General features: G+C 45.4%; 1 protein-coding gene across 1 annotated transcript; it reads left to right on the top strand.

Moving 5' to 3' along the window:
- Nucleotides 1–908: 908 nt before the first annotated feature.
- On the top strand, nucleotides 909–16,138 carry LOC116832091 (complement decay-accelerating factor-like). The gene is made up of 11 exons (XM_075064646.1): nucleotides 909–978; nucleotides 1,571–1,759; nucleotides 4,247–4,438; nucleotides 5,395–5,494; nucleotides 9,243–9,325; nucleotides 10,018–10,212; nucleotides 10,445–10,498; nucleotides 11,380–11,535; nucleotides 11,663–11,848; nucleotides 12,174–12,358; nucleotides 13,703–16,138. The coding sequence occupies exons 1-10, from the start codon at nucleotides 909–911 to the stop codon at nucleotides 12,263–12,265; spliced, it is 1,317 nt and encodes a 438-aa protein (XP_074920747.1). The 3' UTR covers nucleotides 12,266–12,358; nucleotides 13,703–16,138.
- The last annotated feature ends 2,247 nt before the right edge of the window (nucleotides 16,139–18,385 follow it).

Raw genomic sequence — 18,385 nt, 5'->3', positions numbered from 1 at the left:
CCAATTCCCCCAAATCAGGCCCTGAGCCTAAGAGGGCCCCGCGCCCAGTGAGAATCCCTTCCCTGACTAGAGGCGCCTTTTTAATTTTTACTCACCTAGCGGCGCCCCAGGTCTTCAGCAGCACTTCGGTGGTGGGTCCTTCAGTGCTGCCGAAGCCCTGGAGAGAGTGAAGGACCCACTGAAGACTCGGAGCACCACCTGGAGGGTACAAGCCCCACGTAGTTTATTACATGTAGGTTTTTTTTTGTTTTTTTAAAGTCATCCCTGCTGGGGCCCTGTCGAAACTGTTCGAATTGGGCCCCGCAATTCCTAAAGCCAGCCCCGCTTGTATGTCTGTGGCCGCAGCTGCAGAGTTCTCAGTTTATTCTGCCAATTTGCAATTTTGCGAAAGGAAACACAGCATCAAAACATGAATGTTTATTGCCCATCCCTGTCCCTTACTAAATTAGATAATCCAATTTCTGAGCCTGTAACCCACCCATTATATAAAGCTTCCTTTTCTCATATCTCTGCCAAATGTTTGCATGCTCCAATGGAAAAAAAAATCTGCAGTGAGGACAGATGTTCAAGTCTTCACAATGCTATTCACCATGCTGAGCTCTTTTGAAAATAAAGCCCAAGGGTGTGTGTTTTGGTATTACAGTTCCTTTGCTGCTTGTGTTAACGGTGACTTTAAAGCCAACCTCCCGTGTGTGTTTGCTGCAATCAACCGGCTTCAGCCTGAGCCAGCCCCGCCCCTTGTCTCCAGACCCCGCCTCCAACCAGTCCTGGCATTGTTCAGGCCCCGCCCTTCTCTCCTGACCCCGCCTCCAGCCTGTCTCAGCGCTGTTCAGGCCCCGCCCCATTCTTTCTCAGTTATGCTCAGCGGGGCGCAGGCTGAGGTTCTGAGCTCGCCGTCCACCCGAGCCATGTCCCCGGGGCTCCCCGGCCCCGCGCTGGCCCTGGGGCTTCTGGCGCTGCTGCTGCCCGGGACTCGCAGTGAGTTGCGGAGGGGCTCGGCAAAGCACCTCCATGCGCCGTGCAGGGCGGCGTTTCCCGGGGCCGGGGGCTGCGGATAGTGCTGGGGGGGGAGGCAGGGCAAGAGCTAGGAGCTGCCCGGGTCTGGGGCTGCGCTTCGGCCCGTGGGTTGGCCCCTCCTGTCACTGGGGGGGGCGGGTCTCTTCCAGGCAAAGGGGAGCCTCTCTGCCTGCTCTGTGCGCTGGGTCCCCCCGAGCCCCTTCCCCGGTGCACTTAGCCCGGGGACTGCCGCCTGCCCCCGGGGTTCCCTCGTTTTCCGGGGTTCCTGCCATGGGGAAAATGCCTGGGAGGGTTGGCCCTGATTTATGTCTCTTGTGTTTCCCAGCTATGTGGCTACTGATGCCAAGGCCACGTCTTCAGTTCCCAATTTAAACCCGCGAAGTGGGTCGGTCTGTCTGGGTCTGGGAAATCAGAGTAACCTCCCTGGTGGGCTCACCTGGTTTGTCACAGCTCCCTCTTCTCACATGCATCTGGGGGCTTCAGGATCCTCCTGGTGTGCAAAGCTACTAGAATAATTATGTTCTGTTAAAACAGGCTTTTGTTCTGTCCACAGGTGACTGTGGGCCCCTGCCGAAGCTGAATTATGCTATCCCCTCCGATATGGATCGGATAGAGGGCTTCCCTGTTGACACACAAGTTACATACAAGTGTCGTGATGGCTTTTTTAAAATCCCTGGAAAGTCAGACACCGTAGTGTGCCTTTCAAACTCACAATGGTCAAGCATGAATGAGTTTTGTGGTCGTAAGTATTTTATTTCTCTGGACTAAAGTTCCTTGGGCTGCCTTTCACTTATGAAAAGATAAGACCTTTCCTATGTACTACGTATGGTCAAAATTAGCTCTGCCCTGTAATGATACCTAAAGGGAAGGGAAAACATTTATATTAAGTTTAAAGTCTTTCATCTAGTCTGGGACTACAAACATTGAAATGCACGATTCCTAGTTATATACTTATTTCTTGGCATCACTACTGAGGTTGTTTGGGTGGCCTAACATGCTTTTGGGGAGATGGTAAGAGTAGAGTGACCAAACAGCAAGTGTGAAAAATCGGGACGTGGGGGGGAGTAATAGTAGCCTGGGGTCGGCAACCTATGGCACGCATGCCAAAGACAGCACGCGAGCTAATTTTGAATGGCACCCTGGAGCCTGCCGGGACTCCAGCATGCCACTAAAAATCCTGCCCAGCCCGGCGCGCTCTCCTCTGCGTTCCATTTCCCCCGTGGGAGCAGAAGCATAGCCGTACGCACGGGGTGGGCAAATGGCCCCAATCTCCCGGCACGGCAAGCCGCGAGGTCCGTGCTGCCGGGCCGGAGTGTGAGGCCGAGCGCAGCAAGCTGCCAGTCCCTCCCCCACCTTCTCCCCTCCCCTGGAGCCCTGCTGCCGCGTGCAGTGTTCTGAGGGTTGGGGCTGCGTGCTCCCGAGGGCAGTGTTTGGCTCCGTGGGGAGGCAGACATGCTCCCTGTTCAGTCGGAGGGTTGTGTGCTCCCGCGGAGCAGTGTATCTAGCTCTGTGTGGAGTCTCATGGTAAGGGGCCCAGGATTCGGGGGGTTGGATAAGGGGTGGGGGCAGTTAGGGGACAGGGAGCAGGATGGGTTGGATGGGGGGATGGATAGGGGTGGGGTCCTGGGGGGGCAGTTAGGGGGCAGGGGGGGTTGGATGGGGCATGGGAGTCCCGGGGTTTGTGAGGGGGCAGGGGGTGAATAGGGGTCAGGGCAGTCAGGGGACCGGGAGCAAGGAGGGTCCTGGGGGGGGAGTTAGGGTGGGGGGTCTCTGAGGAGGGGGTGGTCAGGGGACAAGGAGCTGGGGGGTTGTTATGAGTTGGGAGTTCTGGGGGTCCTGTCAGGAGGCAGGGGTGTGGAGAGGGGTTGGGGCAGGCAGGAGAGTGGGGGGGGTTGGATGGGTCAGGAGTTCTGGGGGTCCTGTCAGGGGCAGGGAGTGGTTGGATAGGCATGGGAGTCCGGGGGTCTGGCTGGGGATGGGGGGTGTGGATGAGGGTTCAGGGCAGTCAGGGGACAGGTAGGAGGTAGAGTCCAGTGGGGGGTTAGATGGGGCATGGGATCCCGGGGTAGGGTCCTGGGGGGCAGTTGGGGGCAGGGATCCCAGGAGGGGGTAGTCAGGGGACAAGGAGCAGTGAGGTTGAGAGTTTTTAGGGGGGCAGTCACCCAGCTTTCTCCCCCGATCCCCACACACACACACCACGCCCTCTGCCCTGAGAGCCGCACCCACCCAGGCCCCTGCCCTGAGCAGTGTACCTCCCTCGTACATACCCAACCCTCTGCTTGACTCCTTCTTCCCTCCCCCACCACCCGCAACCCTAGCCCTGACTCTGGCACCCCTACCCATACCCAGTGCCCCCTCTGTCCTGACACCTACACCCCCGCACATACCCAGCGCTGATTCCAGCCCTCTGGTCCTGGCCGCCAGCCCCGCACAGCCCACTGCTGGTCTGGGGTTCTGGCTGACGGACCCTTGCCAGCCAGGGTCCCGGCCACAGGCCCTGCTCAGCCCGCTGCCGGCCTAGGTGAACAGAACCCCAGACCAACAGCGGGCTGAGCGGGCCGGCAGCGTAAGATCAACATTTTAATTTCACTTTAAATGAAGCTGCGTAAACATTGTGAAAACCCTGTTTATTTCACAATACAACACTAGTTTAGTTATATAATATATAGACTTAGAGAGAGAGACCTTCTAAAAAACATTAAAATGTATTACTGGCACGCGAAACCTTAAATTAGAGTGAATAAATGAAGATGCGGCACAGCACTTCTGAAAGGTTGCCAACCCTTGTAGTAGCCTATACAAGAAAAAGACCCCAAAATCGGGACTGTCCCTATAAAATCGGGACATCTGGTCACGCTAGGTAAGAGTAACCTTAACTCTGAATTTCCTGGATTTATAATACAGTAAAAGCTTTGCTATCCAGCATGTTAGCGGAATGGGGGGTACCAGTTAATCAAATATTGCAGTTAATTAAGTATTATACTTACCAATGGAATACCAATTTTCAAAAATTAGAATACAAGAAAGTTTTCCATTGGGGGCCTGTTCAGCATAGGGTCTATTTAACAAAGGGCATCCAAATGTGATTATTAGTAACCTCCCTAAAGTACTGCTAAGGGAGTAATTTGTTTTCCAAACAGTGAGTTTTGGTCTGTTGTTACAACAGACAGTTTCTATACCTGTCTTCATAGCCAAACCTTTCAGATCTAATGCCTGTCTCTACTACTAGGTAGCTGTGATGTCCCAACAAGGTTAAAGTTTGCTGCCTTAAGTAAGGAAGATGAGATGAGGAATTACTATCCTGCTGGGATCAATGTGAGATATACTTGTCGCCCAGGGTATGAGAACATCACAGAAATGCTTCTTGTTAGTACTTGTCTTGACAACTTAACATGGTCAGAAGCCCCTGAGTTTTGTAGAAGTGAGTATCTTTTTTCGTTACTTTTCTGTCTCACTTGATCTGAAAACATCTTTCACAGTTAGGACTAGTAGGCAGCTGGCTCCCAGTTTGCTAGCTTAATTGATATTTAGTTTGAAGGGTTGTTTAGCCAGGTTTTTTCTTAGGATAAATTGCAATAGCTGTATTTCCATGGAATATTTAGCTGTTCTTAAAACTGACTGGTGAAGATTGAGTACCAGGGTAGCACTGGCTATATGAATACAGTATGTCTGCTTAGAATTTCATGTGAAAGTAAATTTCTAATACAGTACATTTCAACTAGAATAACCCTGGTAAATGACTTGTTGTAGGGGGAAGGAGAAATTTCTGCCATTGAACTTCCCTGAGGATTATGGGAGGTTTCTTGTCTGTCTTCATTAAAATGGATGACATGAATGGAGTATTTTTTTCCACAATGCTTGGTAACCTGTGGAACTTACTGCCACTAAAGAGTAAATCAAAGAATTCTGTGGGATTAAACAAAAAGGGGATTGTACACTTAACATGCATAAATAAGGATAAAAAGACATCAGGGGTATTATATTTTCGGAACATAAGTCAACCATTAACTGTGGGGTTTTGATAAAACTGTCCTTCCCACTTTTCACCCCTGGCTCCAGTGGGCAATTTATTGCATAATTACCCCTTTTGGTCTGGACATCTGTGCAGGGTACAGCCTGCCAGTGGTTGAGCACCTTCAGTTGCCACTGGGGTACGATTGAGCCCTGTGTGGGTTTTACACGTGTGTCCGAAGCCGCTGTCAGAGAGCCGGTACTGGACTAAAAGATCCTGTGATCTGGTTTGGTGTGATACTTACTATACAAAGTGATCTGAGTGGGCATGCAGCAAAAGCCTTCCTAAGTATGTTGTTGTTAGCTCTTCTGTTTCCCTCATGACAACACAAGTTAATGCTAAATACTAGCCTTGGTCTCTATTAGGGAAATCATGTGGTCATCCAGGAGAAGTACTCCATGGCAGAGCTGTTCATAAAACAGAATTTCTGTATGGTGCAAAAATAGACTTCCTCTGTGAAGATGGGTGAGTGTCAAGGTGCCTCTGGTAGTTAATTCACAGAACTTTGTTGTACAATTGCTGGCTAACTGCAAAATTAGGCATGGTCTAACTTCAAAACCATACTTAGGGGTAGTGGTATCAACTGCAGCTTTGGCGTGGGCTCTCATTTGGAAGTAGAGCTTTCAGACAGTTTGGTAGTATGGATTCTGACTCCACCTTCCCCATTTTAAAGATGAAGTTGAAATGGGAAGAAGTCCCAGCTGTGTAGAGGACGGAGAATAGAGATTTGCTGTGGTGTCTTTACTTTTTGCACCCACTATAGTTCAGTGAACACCAGATCCTGTCCAGATGGGTTATGTAGTGCCACAGTCTATAACAAGTATAAAATCAGGCCCAGTATGTCCCAGTTCACATGCAGCTGGGCTTGAATTTAAATCTTTCCCGGGGCGGCTCCAGGCCACAGCACGCCAAGCGCGTGCTTGGGGCGGCAAACCACAGGGGGCACTCTGCCGGTCGCCGTGAGGGCGGCAGACAGGCTGCCTTCAGCGGCTTGCCTGCTGAGGGTCTGCTGGTCCCGCAGCTTCGATGGACCTCCTGCAGGCGTGCCGGAGGGTCCACCGAAGCCGCGGGACCAGTGGACCCTTGGCAGGCAAGCAGCTGAAGGCTGCCTACCTGCCGTGCTTGGGGCGGCAAAATGCCTAGAGCCACCCCTTATCTTTCCACATGGAATGCAAATATTCTCAGGTGGAGTTGTCCAGTAAGTGTGGAGGTAGATTCTCAGTGGCCTGGCTTCTGGTGGGAAGAACACTACTTGGTTGAAATATTTGTGGGATGCCCTAAATTTTGTCGCATGGGCCCTGGGTGTGATTCAGGCCTACGTGTAACTTCTATCACAAACTAAAATTGGCACAAATATTTTTAAGATTTTATACACAATAGAAAGTAGATCCAAATTATGGTATGTGTCTAGACAAATAGGTGAGCATAAAATGATTGGGTTTTTTCATTGTTTGTTTTTGTGTTTTTGTTTTGTTTTTGTTTTTTTTGAAGGAAGTACTGCATAGAAGGTGTGGGTGTTCAAGTTTCTGTTTGAAAAAACTACCCCAGTAAAATTGGTCTGTCCAGGAGCGGCACCAAAGTTTCTGGCGCCCAAGGCAGAATATGGGGGGCGGCATTCTGTGTGCTCCCCACAGGGCATGCGGGAGCTTCCAGTTCCGCTCCCATCACACTGCCGAAGAGGGACCTTCCGCCGAAATGCCACAGGTGACGGCGGCAGTCATTGAGCTGCTGTTTTCCGCGGCACGTCGGCAGAAGGTCCTTCTTTGGCGGCGCGACAGGAGCGGAACCAGAAGCTCTTGTGCACCCCATGGGGAGCGCACAAAATGCCACCCTCCAAATCCTGGTGCCCTAGGCAATTGCGTAGTATCACCTAATGGAAGCGCTGGTCCTGCATCTGTCAGTTGTCTTTGCAGCTACAAAGCACTTGTATGAACCACGCTCTCCATCTGTCTGTAATTTGGTTCAAATTTTGCATGCATGGTTTTAATCAGGGTTTAGAGAACTGGAAAAGATCTTTAGTTGCAAAATGGAAAAACAACTCTGTACCAAAAACTGTTCTTTGTCTCTTTCCTATTAAAACTTTAACGCGCCCTAACTCCAAACGCACATGGTTAGGCCTGGTCTCAGATTAATATAGATTGACATAGGTATGGCACTCAGGGTGTGAAAAATCCACACCTCCCCCCCGCCCCCAAGCACCATAGCTGTGCTGACATAACCCCTGGTGTAAATGCAGCTAGATCCATAGAAGAATGTGTCAGTCAACCTAGGACTGTCCTTCTGGGATGTGGTGTTTCTACAGCGACAGAAAAAAATGTAGGCTGCATGTACGCTGTAGTGTTCTGCAGGCATAGCTATGTTTGTATAGTCCCTGTAGTATAGATGTTGCCTTTTTCCATAGTGCTAGAGGAAAGACGGTAGGGAAGGCTTTGTGGCCGCATACCCCATTCACTAATTTCTATGCAAGCATCTTTTAAAGGTCACACACTCTTGGAAATGGAATGCTGCTGTCAGAGGAGGGGTAGCCAGGGCTGCACAGACATTGGAAGGCCTGGGGCAAAATCTGGAACTGAGGCTTCCCACCCTTCCAAAAATAAATTACTGCCGGGGTGGGGAATGAGGCAGGAGTGAGCCCACTAAAGTGGCTCCTGTCCTGTCAGGCTGGGACCAGCTCTGGGCATTGAGACCTGGCACATGACGTTGCAGCATTGCTCAGGTTTGGCTCTGTTGCCCCTTCGTCATTGCATTGCAATCTGGTGTACTGAGCTTGCAACATCCTGCAGTTTGGAGGCCCTCTTAAGGGGGGGGCCTGGGGCAAACTGCCTCTCTTGACTCCCCCTGTGGCAGCCTAGAGATGCTTAAGCTGAACCACTGACTTTCGGAGTGAAGTGTATGGTCAGAGTGGACAGTATTTTTAATTCTTGACTACCCCGGATAAGAAGGCAGTTACCAAAGGTGTAGAATGCCAGGTTGTTCCATTTCAGAACGGTTCCACCAGGTGGGACCAAAGTGGTAGTTTTCAGCTTGTAGCAAGCAAGTCTAAATCCTTTGATGTGTGAAGGCACTCTGAACAGTCTGACAGTATCTAAAATTACTAGCCCTTTGGAGATTCATCACACTGAGTAACTGGGACTGGTTTAAGGACTCTTTCTGCCTTCTCTAGCAATGGAAGAAGTAAGGATCACTACAATGTGCGAGTTAGAGGGGAGAGAATCCCCCATTTTGCTGTGCAGAGGATTAATGACTGTTCCCAAGTGTCTGATTCAGTATAGACCTGTTAAGCTTGCAGAGAGCGTGTTGTATCCACCTATTTGCTTGCTTCAATTGCCTTTTACTACTCCATGTGCCTTGGTCATGCTGGTATTTTCACAGCAGGAATGATCTTATTCAGTGTCTGTTGCTCCTTTTTGACCAAGTGGCTAGTCAAAGTTCAGGGCCCTGGTGATATTCCAGTTGGGAGTAGGAATTGATGGTGGAATCGGGTATTTTCTTTGATGTAGCCTTGCTTATTTGCAAGGAATGTAGAAAGTCCCGCTTCTCCAAATGCAGAAGAAACCAAAGGCAAAGGAGTAGGTTTTTTTTAGCTTACATGCCCAAGCTTCTTTTCATCCAGCACCCTTGACCCACAGCCTTTAAGTTTCTTTCAAGGTCACACCATGCTTACAAGCTTCTGCTTCACTTTGTTCAGGTTGTCTCAGTCTCCCTGGTTTTATTCTGCCTTGTGACCCCTGACAGGGGGGAAAAAAAAACAAACCATCTTTCAGCAAAAACCCTTCCACCCACAGAGTGCACAGCTCCTGAGTGGGTTCACGTTATCTCTGTTTTCAAGTGGGGCACTGTGATGGACTTCTCACAATTATATTAGGAAGGTTTCAGAGTGTTAGCCCTGTTAATCTGTGTCAGCAAAAAGAACGAGGAGTACTTGTGGCACCTTAGAAGCTTATGCCCGAATAAATTTGTTAGTCTCTAAGGTGCCACAAGTACCCCTCGTTCTTTTTATTAATGGAAGGGTACATTAATACCCTTCAATCTCTCAACGAGGTTTTAACTCAACCCATAACAAGGCTTCACCCAGGTCATAAGTCGCCACCTGTAAGCTGAAAGAATCCATATTCCAAATTGCCAGACAGTTACACAAACAATCAGTGAACTAGGTAAGAAACTTGATACTCTTTTTGTTGTTGTTGTTTTTTCTTTTATGTGTTTTGTTTAGGTACAAATTAATTGGGCGGCCTTTCATTCATTGTGTGCTTAAGGGAGATGAAGTTGAATGGAGTGAACTTCCCACTTGCCAAGGTAAGATTCATCCAACCTTCCCTATACACCTAAATCTGAGGTTTCTTTGGAGTAGAACTCAATCTAAAACCTCTCACAGTTTGCCTCTCTCCTGCTTTGGACACTTATGGGGAGGGTCTGTCATCCATGCTGTTGCTATGAGAAATGTTTTCATTTTCCTATTGTGGAATACTTGAAGACCTTACCACTGTTTCCCAAAGTCACAAAACCATCCTTTCCTATGAGTAATGTTTGGGACTGGATGTGCTCTGGTAGGAGAGTTTGCCAGGGTCCTATGTCATGGGGACCAGTGCCAGTTTGCATGATAACATTTAGAAGAGGGTGGAGTAAAGCTTGAAAGAAGGGAAGACTTCCAAATCGGAGGGAGGAAACTCTCTCAGATTTGGTTAATGTACAGTACTAACTACGTTTTCAAATGGCTAAATATTTTTCTTCTTTTAGGGATCTTAGATAAACTTTTTTTGTTAATTTTAATGTTTGCACTCTTAACTGAAACTTTGTATTAATTTTAATGAGACCAGGTTGGTGAGATCATCTCTTTAGGAACAACTTCTGTTGGTGAAAGATAAGCTTTCAAGCCACATAGGGCTCTCAATATTCTCTCACCCATCTCATCTCTCTCATATCCTGAGACTAACACAGCTACAACAACACTCAAACATTCATAGTCATGACCTTCTCTTTTCCTACAGCAATTACTTGTTCTTCCCCTCCCTACATTGCCAATGGAACGTATGATGGCAGGAGTGTCAAAAATTTTGCTTATAACTCAACAGTAACTTACAGATGTGACCGTGGGTTCCAGCTTATTGGAGCTGCCTCCATTCATTGTACAACAAAAGATAAAACAAGTGGAATCTGGAGTGGACCTGCTCCTAAATGCAAAGGTGAGTAATGTGTGTTTAGTGTCTTCCTCTGCTACTTCTTTGCACCAGGTAAAACTATTATTGCTAGGCACAAAATAACTTAAGTATAAGTTGCATGACCAACTTTGTTAATGTATTTTTAAATATTTCATCTTAATATCCACTGATATTTAGGAAACCATCACTGAGGGGCTGTTCATAAAAGAATGATTGTAACACTTTTGAATTTTTTTTATCCCTCCTTTTGCTGTAGACACAATTGCACTTGTCCTATTAAAAGGAAATGAAACAAGTGGTACTTTCTTAGGTGAGTTGGAAGAAAATGGGTTTGTTTAAAGATGTAGTTTCCACAATTTCACACTGTACACTACATTTTTATTCATTATTTCCATGATCTAACTTGTATAATTTTTGAAAATGTTAGTGGTAACACTGCTGTGAAATTTTGGGAGAGAACTTGGTTATCTGACTCCCAAGCATGTCTTACAGTTGTATTTTCTGGTAGTTTACTAAATGTATGGCTTTGTGAACATAAGATGATGGGTAAAGAATACAGGAGGGATTCAACTGGTGCTGTCGGTGGTCAGTAATATATCATTCTGAACCCATTTATCAACATAAGGTCTGGAAGTGCAAGGACAGAGGTTAGAACAGTTTTTAAGAGAAGGTATTTGCTTTGGGACAGATTCTTAGCTAGTATAAATGATCGTAGCTTCACTGAAGCCAGTAGAGCTGATACCCTACACATGCTGCAGAACTATACTGCTATAAATACACAGTAACATTCCCTCAATAGTTGAATAAGAATAAACAAAAGAGTATAATTTGGTGGTAGCTGTTTAACTGCTAGAAAATTAATTTTGGTTTTTGTTAGAAATCCTATAATGTACTTTGGTTAGACGTAATCTTCTTTGATATATTTCAGAGTAGCAGCCGTGTTAGTCTGTATCCACAGAAAAGAACAGGAGTACTTGTGGCACCTTAGAGACTAACACATTTACTTGAGGATAAGCTTTCTGGGCTACAGCCCACTTCATCAGTTGCATCCGATGCATTAATCTTGCATCCAGTGAAGTGGGCTGTAGCCCACGAAAGCTTATGCTCAAATAAATTTGTATCTGTGATTGTTCCTATCAAAACTGAGCAGAGATTAAAAATACCAACTTTAGTCCATTTTATTCTATTTAGGTTCTTATAGTGCATCCAGTAACATGGTACCCGAGCAGCATCTGAAAAAGAAAATAAAAAGCAGACCGTATTATGTATCACAATTCCAAAACAAATATTTCACCATCACTTCCTCCCGTTCTTCCTCATTTCCCAGAGGTGACCTGAGAATGCGAGGTGAGTCTTGTGCCATATCTTGAAGGTCACCAAATCTGGGTTCTGGCAGACTAGAGGGAGGAAGTGAATTTTCATGCCTCGGCATACAGCTAAAGCTTTCAGTTCTCACGTTTTTCTTTATTGCTAGATAGTTGGATTACTCCACCACTGTTCAGATTTGCTGTATCCCTGCACGTTAATCGGAACTATTGTTCTGTCAGAACAAATGAAAGATCTATGTGCCGCCAAAGTTACATGGGAATCTCTGGAGTATTACCCAGCACCACGTGCTTTCAAAACTTAAAATGGTCAGAAGTCCCAGGGTTCTGTGGAAGTGAGTCTTTTTCCTTTTCTGTTTCAATTGATCTCTACAAGACATTCTTGTGCAGTTAATATAGTCTTCCATTTAGCAGCTGGGTCAGAGTTCAGTCCTGGCTGCACTGATCTTAACATCTTGAAATATCTTTCTGTTTTAAATGTTTTGCTTTCAATTCACTGGATGTCTCCTTTTTCTATTATAAGAGGATAAAAAGGAGAGCCCGATTGACCCCCTTATAATGTATCCAAAGCAAGAGAACTTTATATGATACACATCAAAAACCTGTTTTTCTCCATGGACAATGAGGCAATGGCCTAATATTATTCTCCTTCTATACTAGAGAGATCTTTGCTATCCAGGAGAACAAGAGCGTGGCAGAACTGCTGCTATAACAGATTTCCAATTCGGTGCAAGAGTGGATTTCACCCATGAAGAAGGGAGAGTATCAGGCTGCAGCAAAAGCCAGCAGCTCTCAGTCAGACTCTGGAAACTGAGCATCAAAGGGTAATCTCAAACTTACTCAAGGTTCGTGCTACAAAACCAAATACTCACAGGCAGAACTTTGAAACTGAACTTTACCAAGGGTGGGCTGTGATTCCCGGCCTTCCACACTTCAAACAAGAACCCAGCTCTGTCCCAAGTTTTAGTGCGGGGTTTCTGGATTTTAGGCCTACTGAAGTTTAGGCTGCTAAAATCTTGGCTTGATGGGAGAATTTGTACTGCCTAGATCTCGAGTTGAAACAGATGATAGAGAATCTTGTTTATAGAAGGAAACAAGAAAGATACTAAAAGGGATTCCAAAGCTTCTGGGGGCCAATCTTGAGTTGATGTAAACAGTCATAGCTCCACTGAGCTCAATAGAACAATGATGAAGGATTTTGCCTACTGCTGTAGCATGAGTTGTTTCTTGCTATGTAATGTTCTCCGGTCATGCTAGTACTGATAGTCTGACAGTTACTTTTTATGGCCAGAAATGCAGTCCATATTTCTGGACTATTGGACAAGTAATCAAGGAACCAGATAAATATGATTTTTATTCTTCTTTGTTCAGGTACAAGTTAATTGGACCATTTCTTCCCAAATGTGTCTGGAAGCAAAAGTTGTGTGGAATAAGGTGCTTTCAGCTTGCCAGTCTAACGGCTTTAAAAGGAGCTTTTAATGGTTTTAAAACGAGCTCATGCCCAGAGGTGTTGGCTTTGGTACGGAGCTGAGGTTAGAAGTAGCATAGATTGTTTTTCAAGGAGCGAAAGACTAGTAACCCTTTTGGGTAAAGTCCCTCCTTCCCCTAACTCTGACTACATGCTTAAAATCTAAGTTCCTTTGGAATGAAAAAAATCTTAAATCTCTTTTCCCAGTGAGCTCTCTGTAAACTTCCAAAAAACCCCAAACAAACAGAAACTTTTGGACCCTTCTTGAGGAGGGAGGATCTGTAAAAATCCACAGCCTGGTGTCTGGTCTAGTACCAGTTGTGCTATTGGAAAAGTTCCAGCTTAGCTTTATGCTGCTGGAACACTTGAGGAGCTTAATGCTGTCCCCCGAGGATGCAGGTCAAGCAGCTGTATTGTCTCTCATGTAAGGGAGGCATGTGCTCTGAGGCAGTGTCTCAAGGTTTGTGCTGTCAGCCTGGAGACTGAGGCAATGAGCAGTGTTGGTGAAAGGGTGAGGCAAAACTTGAGAACTGTGCTCAATATCTGGCAGAGTTAATGCCTCAGATCTTTCTAAAATACAGTGGTAATTACACTAACAAATTGCTAAGTACCTTTCCCTCTTGGTATTTGGGACAAATAACAACAAGCCTTTTAAGTAATTAACTTTTTAACTGAAACTTTTTTGTTTAATATGAAATGCAATAATTCCTCTTTACTTTAGACTCCTGCTATCCCTAATGGAATAGATGGCAGAAATGTCGAAAGATTTGCCTATGCCTCTGCAGCAACATAGATGTGACCGTGCTTTGTCTTTCATTGAAGAGGATTTATTTATTGTACAATGGAAAAAAAACAATGTACTGTGGAGTTGGCCTGGCCTGAATGCAAAGGCGACTAGCATTTAGTATTTACCTCTCATTCTACTGTCATGCACCAGGAAAGTATTAATTACTGGGCAAGCACCTAAATGTGAGGAAATTGGTTCTTTTAGCTTAAACATCTCAATAAATATCTTTTTTAAACTGACCTTGTTGGAAGCTTAAGCTTTATAGAACAGCTGATCCACCATAAATAACTTCTTGGGAGCAATTCTGCCTCTCCTAGTGCCTGCATTTTTTTCCTTCCATACCTTAAAGTTCTAAGACACATCTCAGACCAGGGCATGACTATACTATATAAACTGCTACAGTGGCACGGCTGAAGGGCTGCAGGCGTGCCGCTTACCATAGACGCTACTTATGCAGACGAGAGAGGTTCTCCCATCCACGTAGGTAATCCAACTCTGCAGGAGGCAGTAGCTAGGTCAGCAGGAGAATTCTTCTGTCAGTTTACTACTATCTACACCAGGGGTTAGGTCAGCCCAGCTGCGTGTCTCAAGTGTGAGAAATCCGTGGCCCTGAGACAGCTCTGCTGGTGTAAATTCCTAATGTGGGCCAGCCTCAGGACCATGCTTTCACCATATACTTGATATGTTTCTCCTTTGCAAAGCCTAGCTCAACAGTTATGCCAATCTGGAAATACCAACCCCCCAACTTCCTGGGGGGAAAACAGTAAAATGTTCTTTAATCTTGCTCCATGCACAGGAGGAGCATGTTGAGACCTCTTGCCAATTTTGGTCACACCAGTATTTTCCCCAATGATCTTTATTCATTCTCCAAGAGCAATTTGTTTTCTCTCTCTACATATCTGAAAGCAAATTCCCAGAGTAAAGAAAACAAGTTAGGAGAGTCTTGAGTAGATTTTCAGAGAGGGTCTATATTTTTAGCCCTGCTTAGAGAAGCTGCATCATATGTTAGGTCCTAGCCACACAGAGCTCATGGGTTTGTAGACTTTAAGGGTCTAAACTCACTACCACTTGTGTAGTATAGTGGGCAAACCATGCACTTCTAATGCATTCTTTGAGTGTCATCCAGATTATTTGATGTGTGGAGTTGTAATCCTGTTACTTAGATTTGTTAGTATGAAGACCATGGATGTGGTCCTGAATTATAAAACCCTTATTTGTCACATGGTCATCCTTCCCCTTGATAAAACTAAAAGGCATGTTTACTGCCTCCATGAAATTTGTGTAAAGTCAATTTTGTAATGGATGGAAATCAAAATTAAAGGAAAAAATCACTGAGTTAATTGGGTGGTCCCCAAACTGTGTTGCCTGCATGACCCCATTTTCAGACTCGATTGCTCCAGTGATCCCAGACAGCATAGGGGATGCTATTTTGTAGAGCAAAATGGAGTCCTCCGCACATGGGATTGTGACCCAACTGCTGATGGTATAACTCAAGTGGGGTCATGACCCATAGTTAGTAAACTGCTGAGTTAAGATACACACCAAGCTCTTACAGATTGTCTAGTGGACTGACTTCAACTGAATTTAGACACATATCTAACCTTTACGTTTTAAATGGATCTCTTCTGGCATACCTCTTATTCCTGGACCTTTCTTTCCTTTCCCTCTTTCCATTAGTCCTTGGGTCAAAAAGCACCTAATGTCCTGTGGATTAATACGCAAGGATAATCCCTGCTTAACATTTTAAATTGTTGTAGCTCGTGAAGACAACAACCAAGTTGGGTCCTTTTATGCTAGGTGGTGTATAAATGACAGTCCATGCCCTGAGATGGTGTATTTGACCCATTATTCACATATGTACAACCTTTTGATTTGTGAATGACAATACTCCAATGTTATCTATTTAATGCTTATTTGCAGTGCATGCTGCACCTCCACTTTGAAGTTGAAATGGGCATAGTCTGGACAGTACAGCTTACTAGAGGGGAGCCTAGGCATGTATGAGAGAGCCCTTAAGATTCCTGAAGATTGCAGAAGAACTATGCAAACAGATATTCTGATGCTCCCATGAAATTTTTACAAAGGACTTGTCTCATCAGAACACCTTTCTCTTCATGTCTGAAACAAGAAAGAGCCCTGAAAAACCTGCCTGCCTTCAATGTTAGATAATCTGGGAGCAGCTCAGTTGCCTCATCCATGCTGTACACTTACTGCTAATTTCCAAATATAATATTTGGTATAAACTAAGATATTAATTGCTGCTTCCATATGTATGGCTTGTTCCTGGGATCTGTTAACTGATATTCATGAGTTTTCTATTTCAGGTAACTTTTAATTTCTTCTCTTTATATTGAGAATAGCCATTATTTTGGTGAGCAAATAAAAACATTTTTAAGCTTTCAGTTTAATGTTTCACTTTCTCTGTCTCAAACCAATATTGCCTTAATTGTAGAAAGCCACTGTAAGATTCTTGAATTTCTGTGGTGCTGAAGTCGTTATTTGCCTATAATGCCATGGAAAGATTTAGTAAGAGCAAAACAAATGAAGGATCCTCAGCTGGGGATGTGTGTGTGTAAATCTAGCCAATGAGAGAGGGATATGCAGAGAAGTAGAGTAGTTTCAGTTGTTACATGGGTTCTGGAGTCCCACTTCCAAAGTCTGTGGTTTTACAATCTGATTATCTGTGGAATTTCTTTGTCAGATATCTAAATGTGTTTGGTTCTTGTGATAGGGGAAAACCCACAAAGGTGACAAAGTAAATTAAGCAAGTATTGAGCTGACATCTTTAATTTCACCCTCAATAATTTAGGCTACAAGTAACATTAGTAGGATTAAAATCAGATAGAAGTAGTGTTGTGGGAGAATGAAACTTGACATTACTGCAACCATTTTGTATCCAGCCACTGTTTGCTGAAAAGCAAATACCATATTGTTAAGACTCTGAGAGCCTAGGCCAAATAGCTGCATGGTTGCAGGTTTGCTAATCCGAATGGGAGGATGGAACTGTTAATGGAGCATGAGAATGGAAGGGAGTGTGGGGATAGGTGACCTTGACTTTGAGTGCCCCTGGCATAAGTTGAATTATGACTAGAAATGCTTTGCTGATAAGGGATAAGGAACAATTTGCTGAAGGTAGGGGAATTGGTGGCCCACTAGTGGTTACTACGGTGACTAGTAGGCGTTAGCAACAAAACTTTAAAGGAATACACTTTGGAGCAGTTCAGAGGAACTTTTATTTGAAGAGAGACTGACGTCTTCTCCCCAGCAGCTGGATGGAAGGAGCCCCCAGCCCCGAAGCGCAGCTGTTGATCACTTGAAACCCTTTCTGACTTTGGGTAACTATGTTTGGGATGCTCTAACCCACGTTGGGGACCCCTGCTCTAAACCTATGCTCTTGCACATATGTGTGTGTTTGAGATTCAGTGAAGAAGGAGCTTTGGGGGAAAGCACTCTTGTTTGTACCAGTCATTTACCAGAGGGAGGTGCTGTCCCCCCATTGATTCCTGACTCCACCTGGAGAAAACATTTGAGTTTGTGCTGAAGCCTGGACTCAGAGGCCCCGGGATGTGGGGGAGAGTCAGGCTGACCTGGGCTCTGAGACTTGGTCGAACAGGTTTTCTCGCACAATCCTGCAGAGGGCTCAGTGCTGTCCACTCCCATTGAAGTCGATAGGAGTTGAGCACACTCAGCAGCTTCCCATAAGGTGCCCTACACCTTGCAGGATTGTGCCTGAAGTCCAGCGCTAAATGACACATCAGCAATATTGACAGACCTGAAATGTTAACTCCTAACTAACCATCTTTTAGCTGTTCTGACCAGATCCTAAAAAATCTCTGAGCCTCTAAAACATGAGCTGCGTCGTGATTAAAATCTCAGTTCCCCTGGTAGGTGGAGAACCACCCAACAAACCCCAAGAAGGAAGATGTATGTGCTGCAATCCCTGGCTTGTGTATTGCTGCATGACAACTCATTGCTCTGGCTCAGAAAAAGAGAATTCATTTTTTATAAACTCCTACCATTCATTTGTTTTAGTTTATGGGCAATATAGCTTCTCTGAAACCCCCACTACGACACATGCTACCTTAAAGTAGCACCCTATAACCCCCATATTCATCTTTTATATATGGTGCTGATATTTCATACAAGGCATGCCAGGTGAGAGATCATATGAAAGGTCGTGATCTGCTGAAGCCCATTGTTCTGTCAAGGTATGTATATCATTGATCTGTATGAAGTGATGAGATTCTGTTATGGTTTTGGTTTTTTTAAAATATATTGTGAGTTTGGGAGTCACCCACTGCTGTTCCTCCAGTGACAGTGAGAGAGGTGATCCACATCCAGGCGGGAGCTGGGTGACCATTGATCAGCAATGGAGTTATGATTTACAGTTCTGTAGGAGAGTTGCTCAGGCACTACACAATGCACTTTGCCCAATTCTGGGACTCAGCAAAGCCCACCAGGACACAGCTGGGCTAGTCTTTTCCATTTTCCAGGGTCATGGGCTGAGGGTATAAGGTGGGGGACAGTGACATCATGTGATTACCTCTCTCCTCCCTCACCTACACTGACGGTGTCAAGAACGTTGGGAAGACAAAGACTTGAACTGAAGAGATTGGT

This window comes from Chelonoidis abingdonii, chromosome 4, assembly GCF_003597395.2.
Source record: "Chelonoidis abingdonii isolate Lonesome George chromosome 4, CheloAbing_2.0, whole genome shotgun sequence".
NCBI classification, from domain to species: Eukaryota; Metazoa; Chordata; order Testudines; family Testudinidae; genus Chelonoidis; species Chelonoidis abingdonii.
Note: the sequence above shows the minus strand (reverse complement) of the source record. Positions and strands in the feature narration are given on the sequence as shown.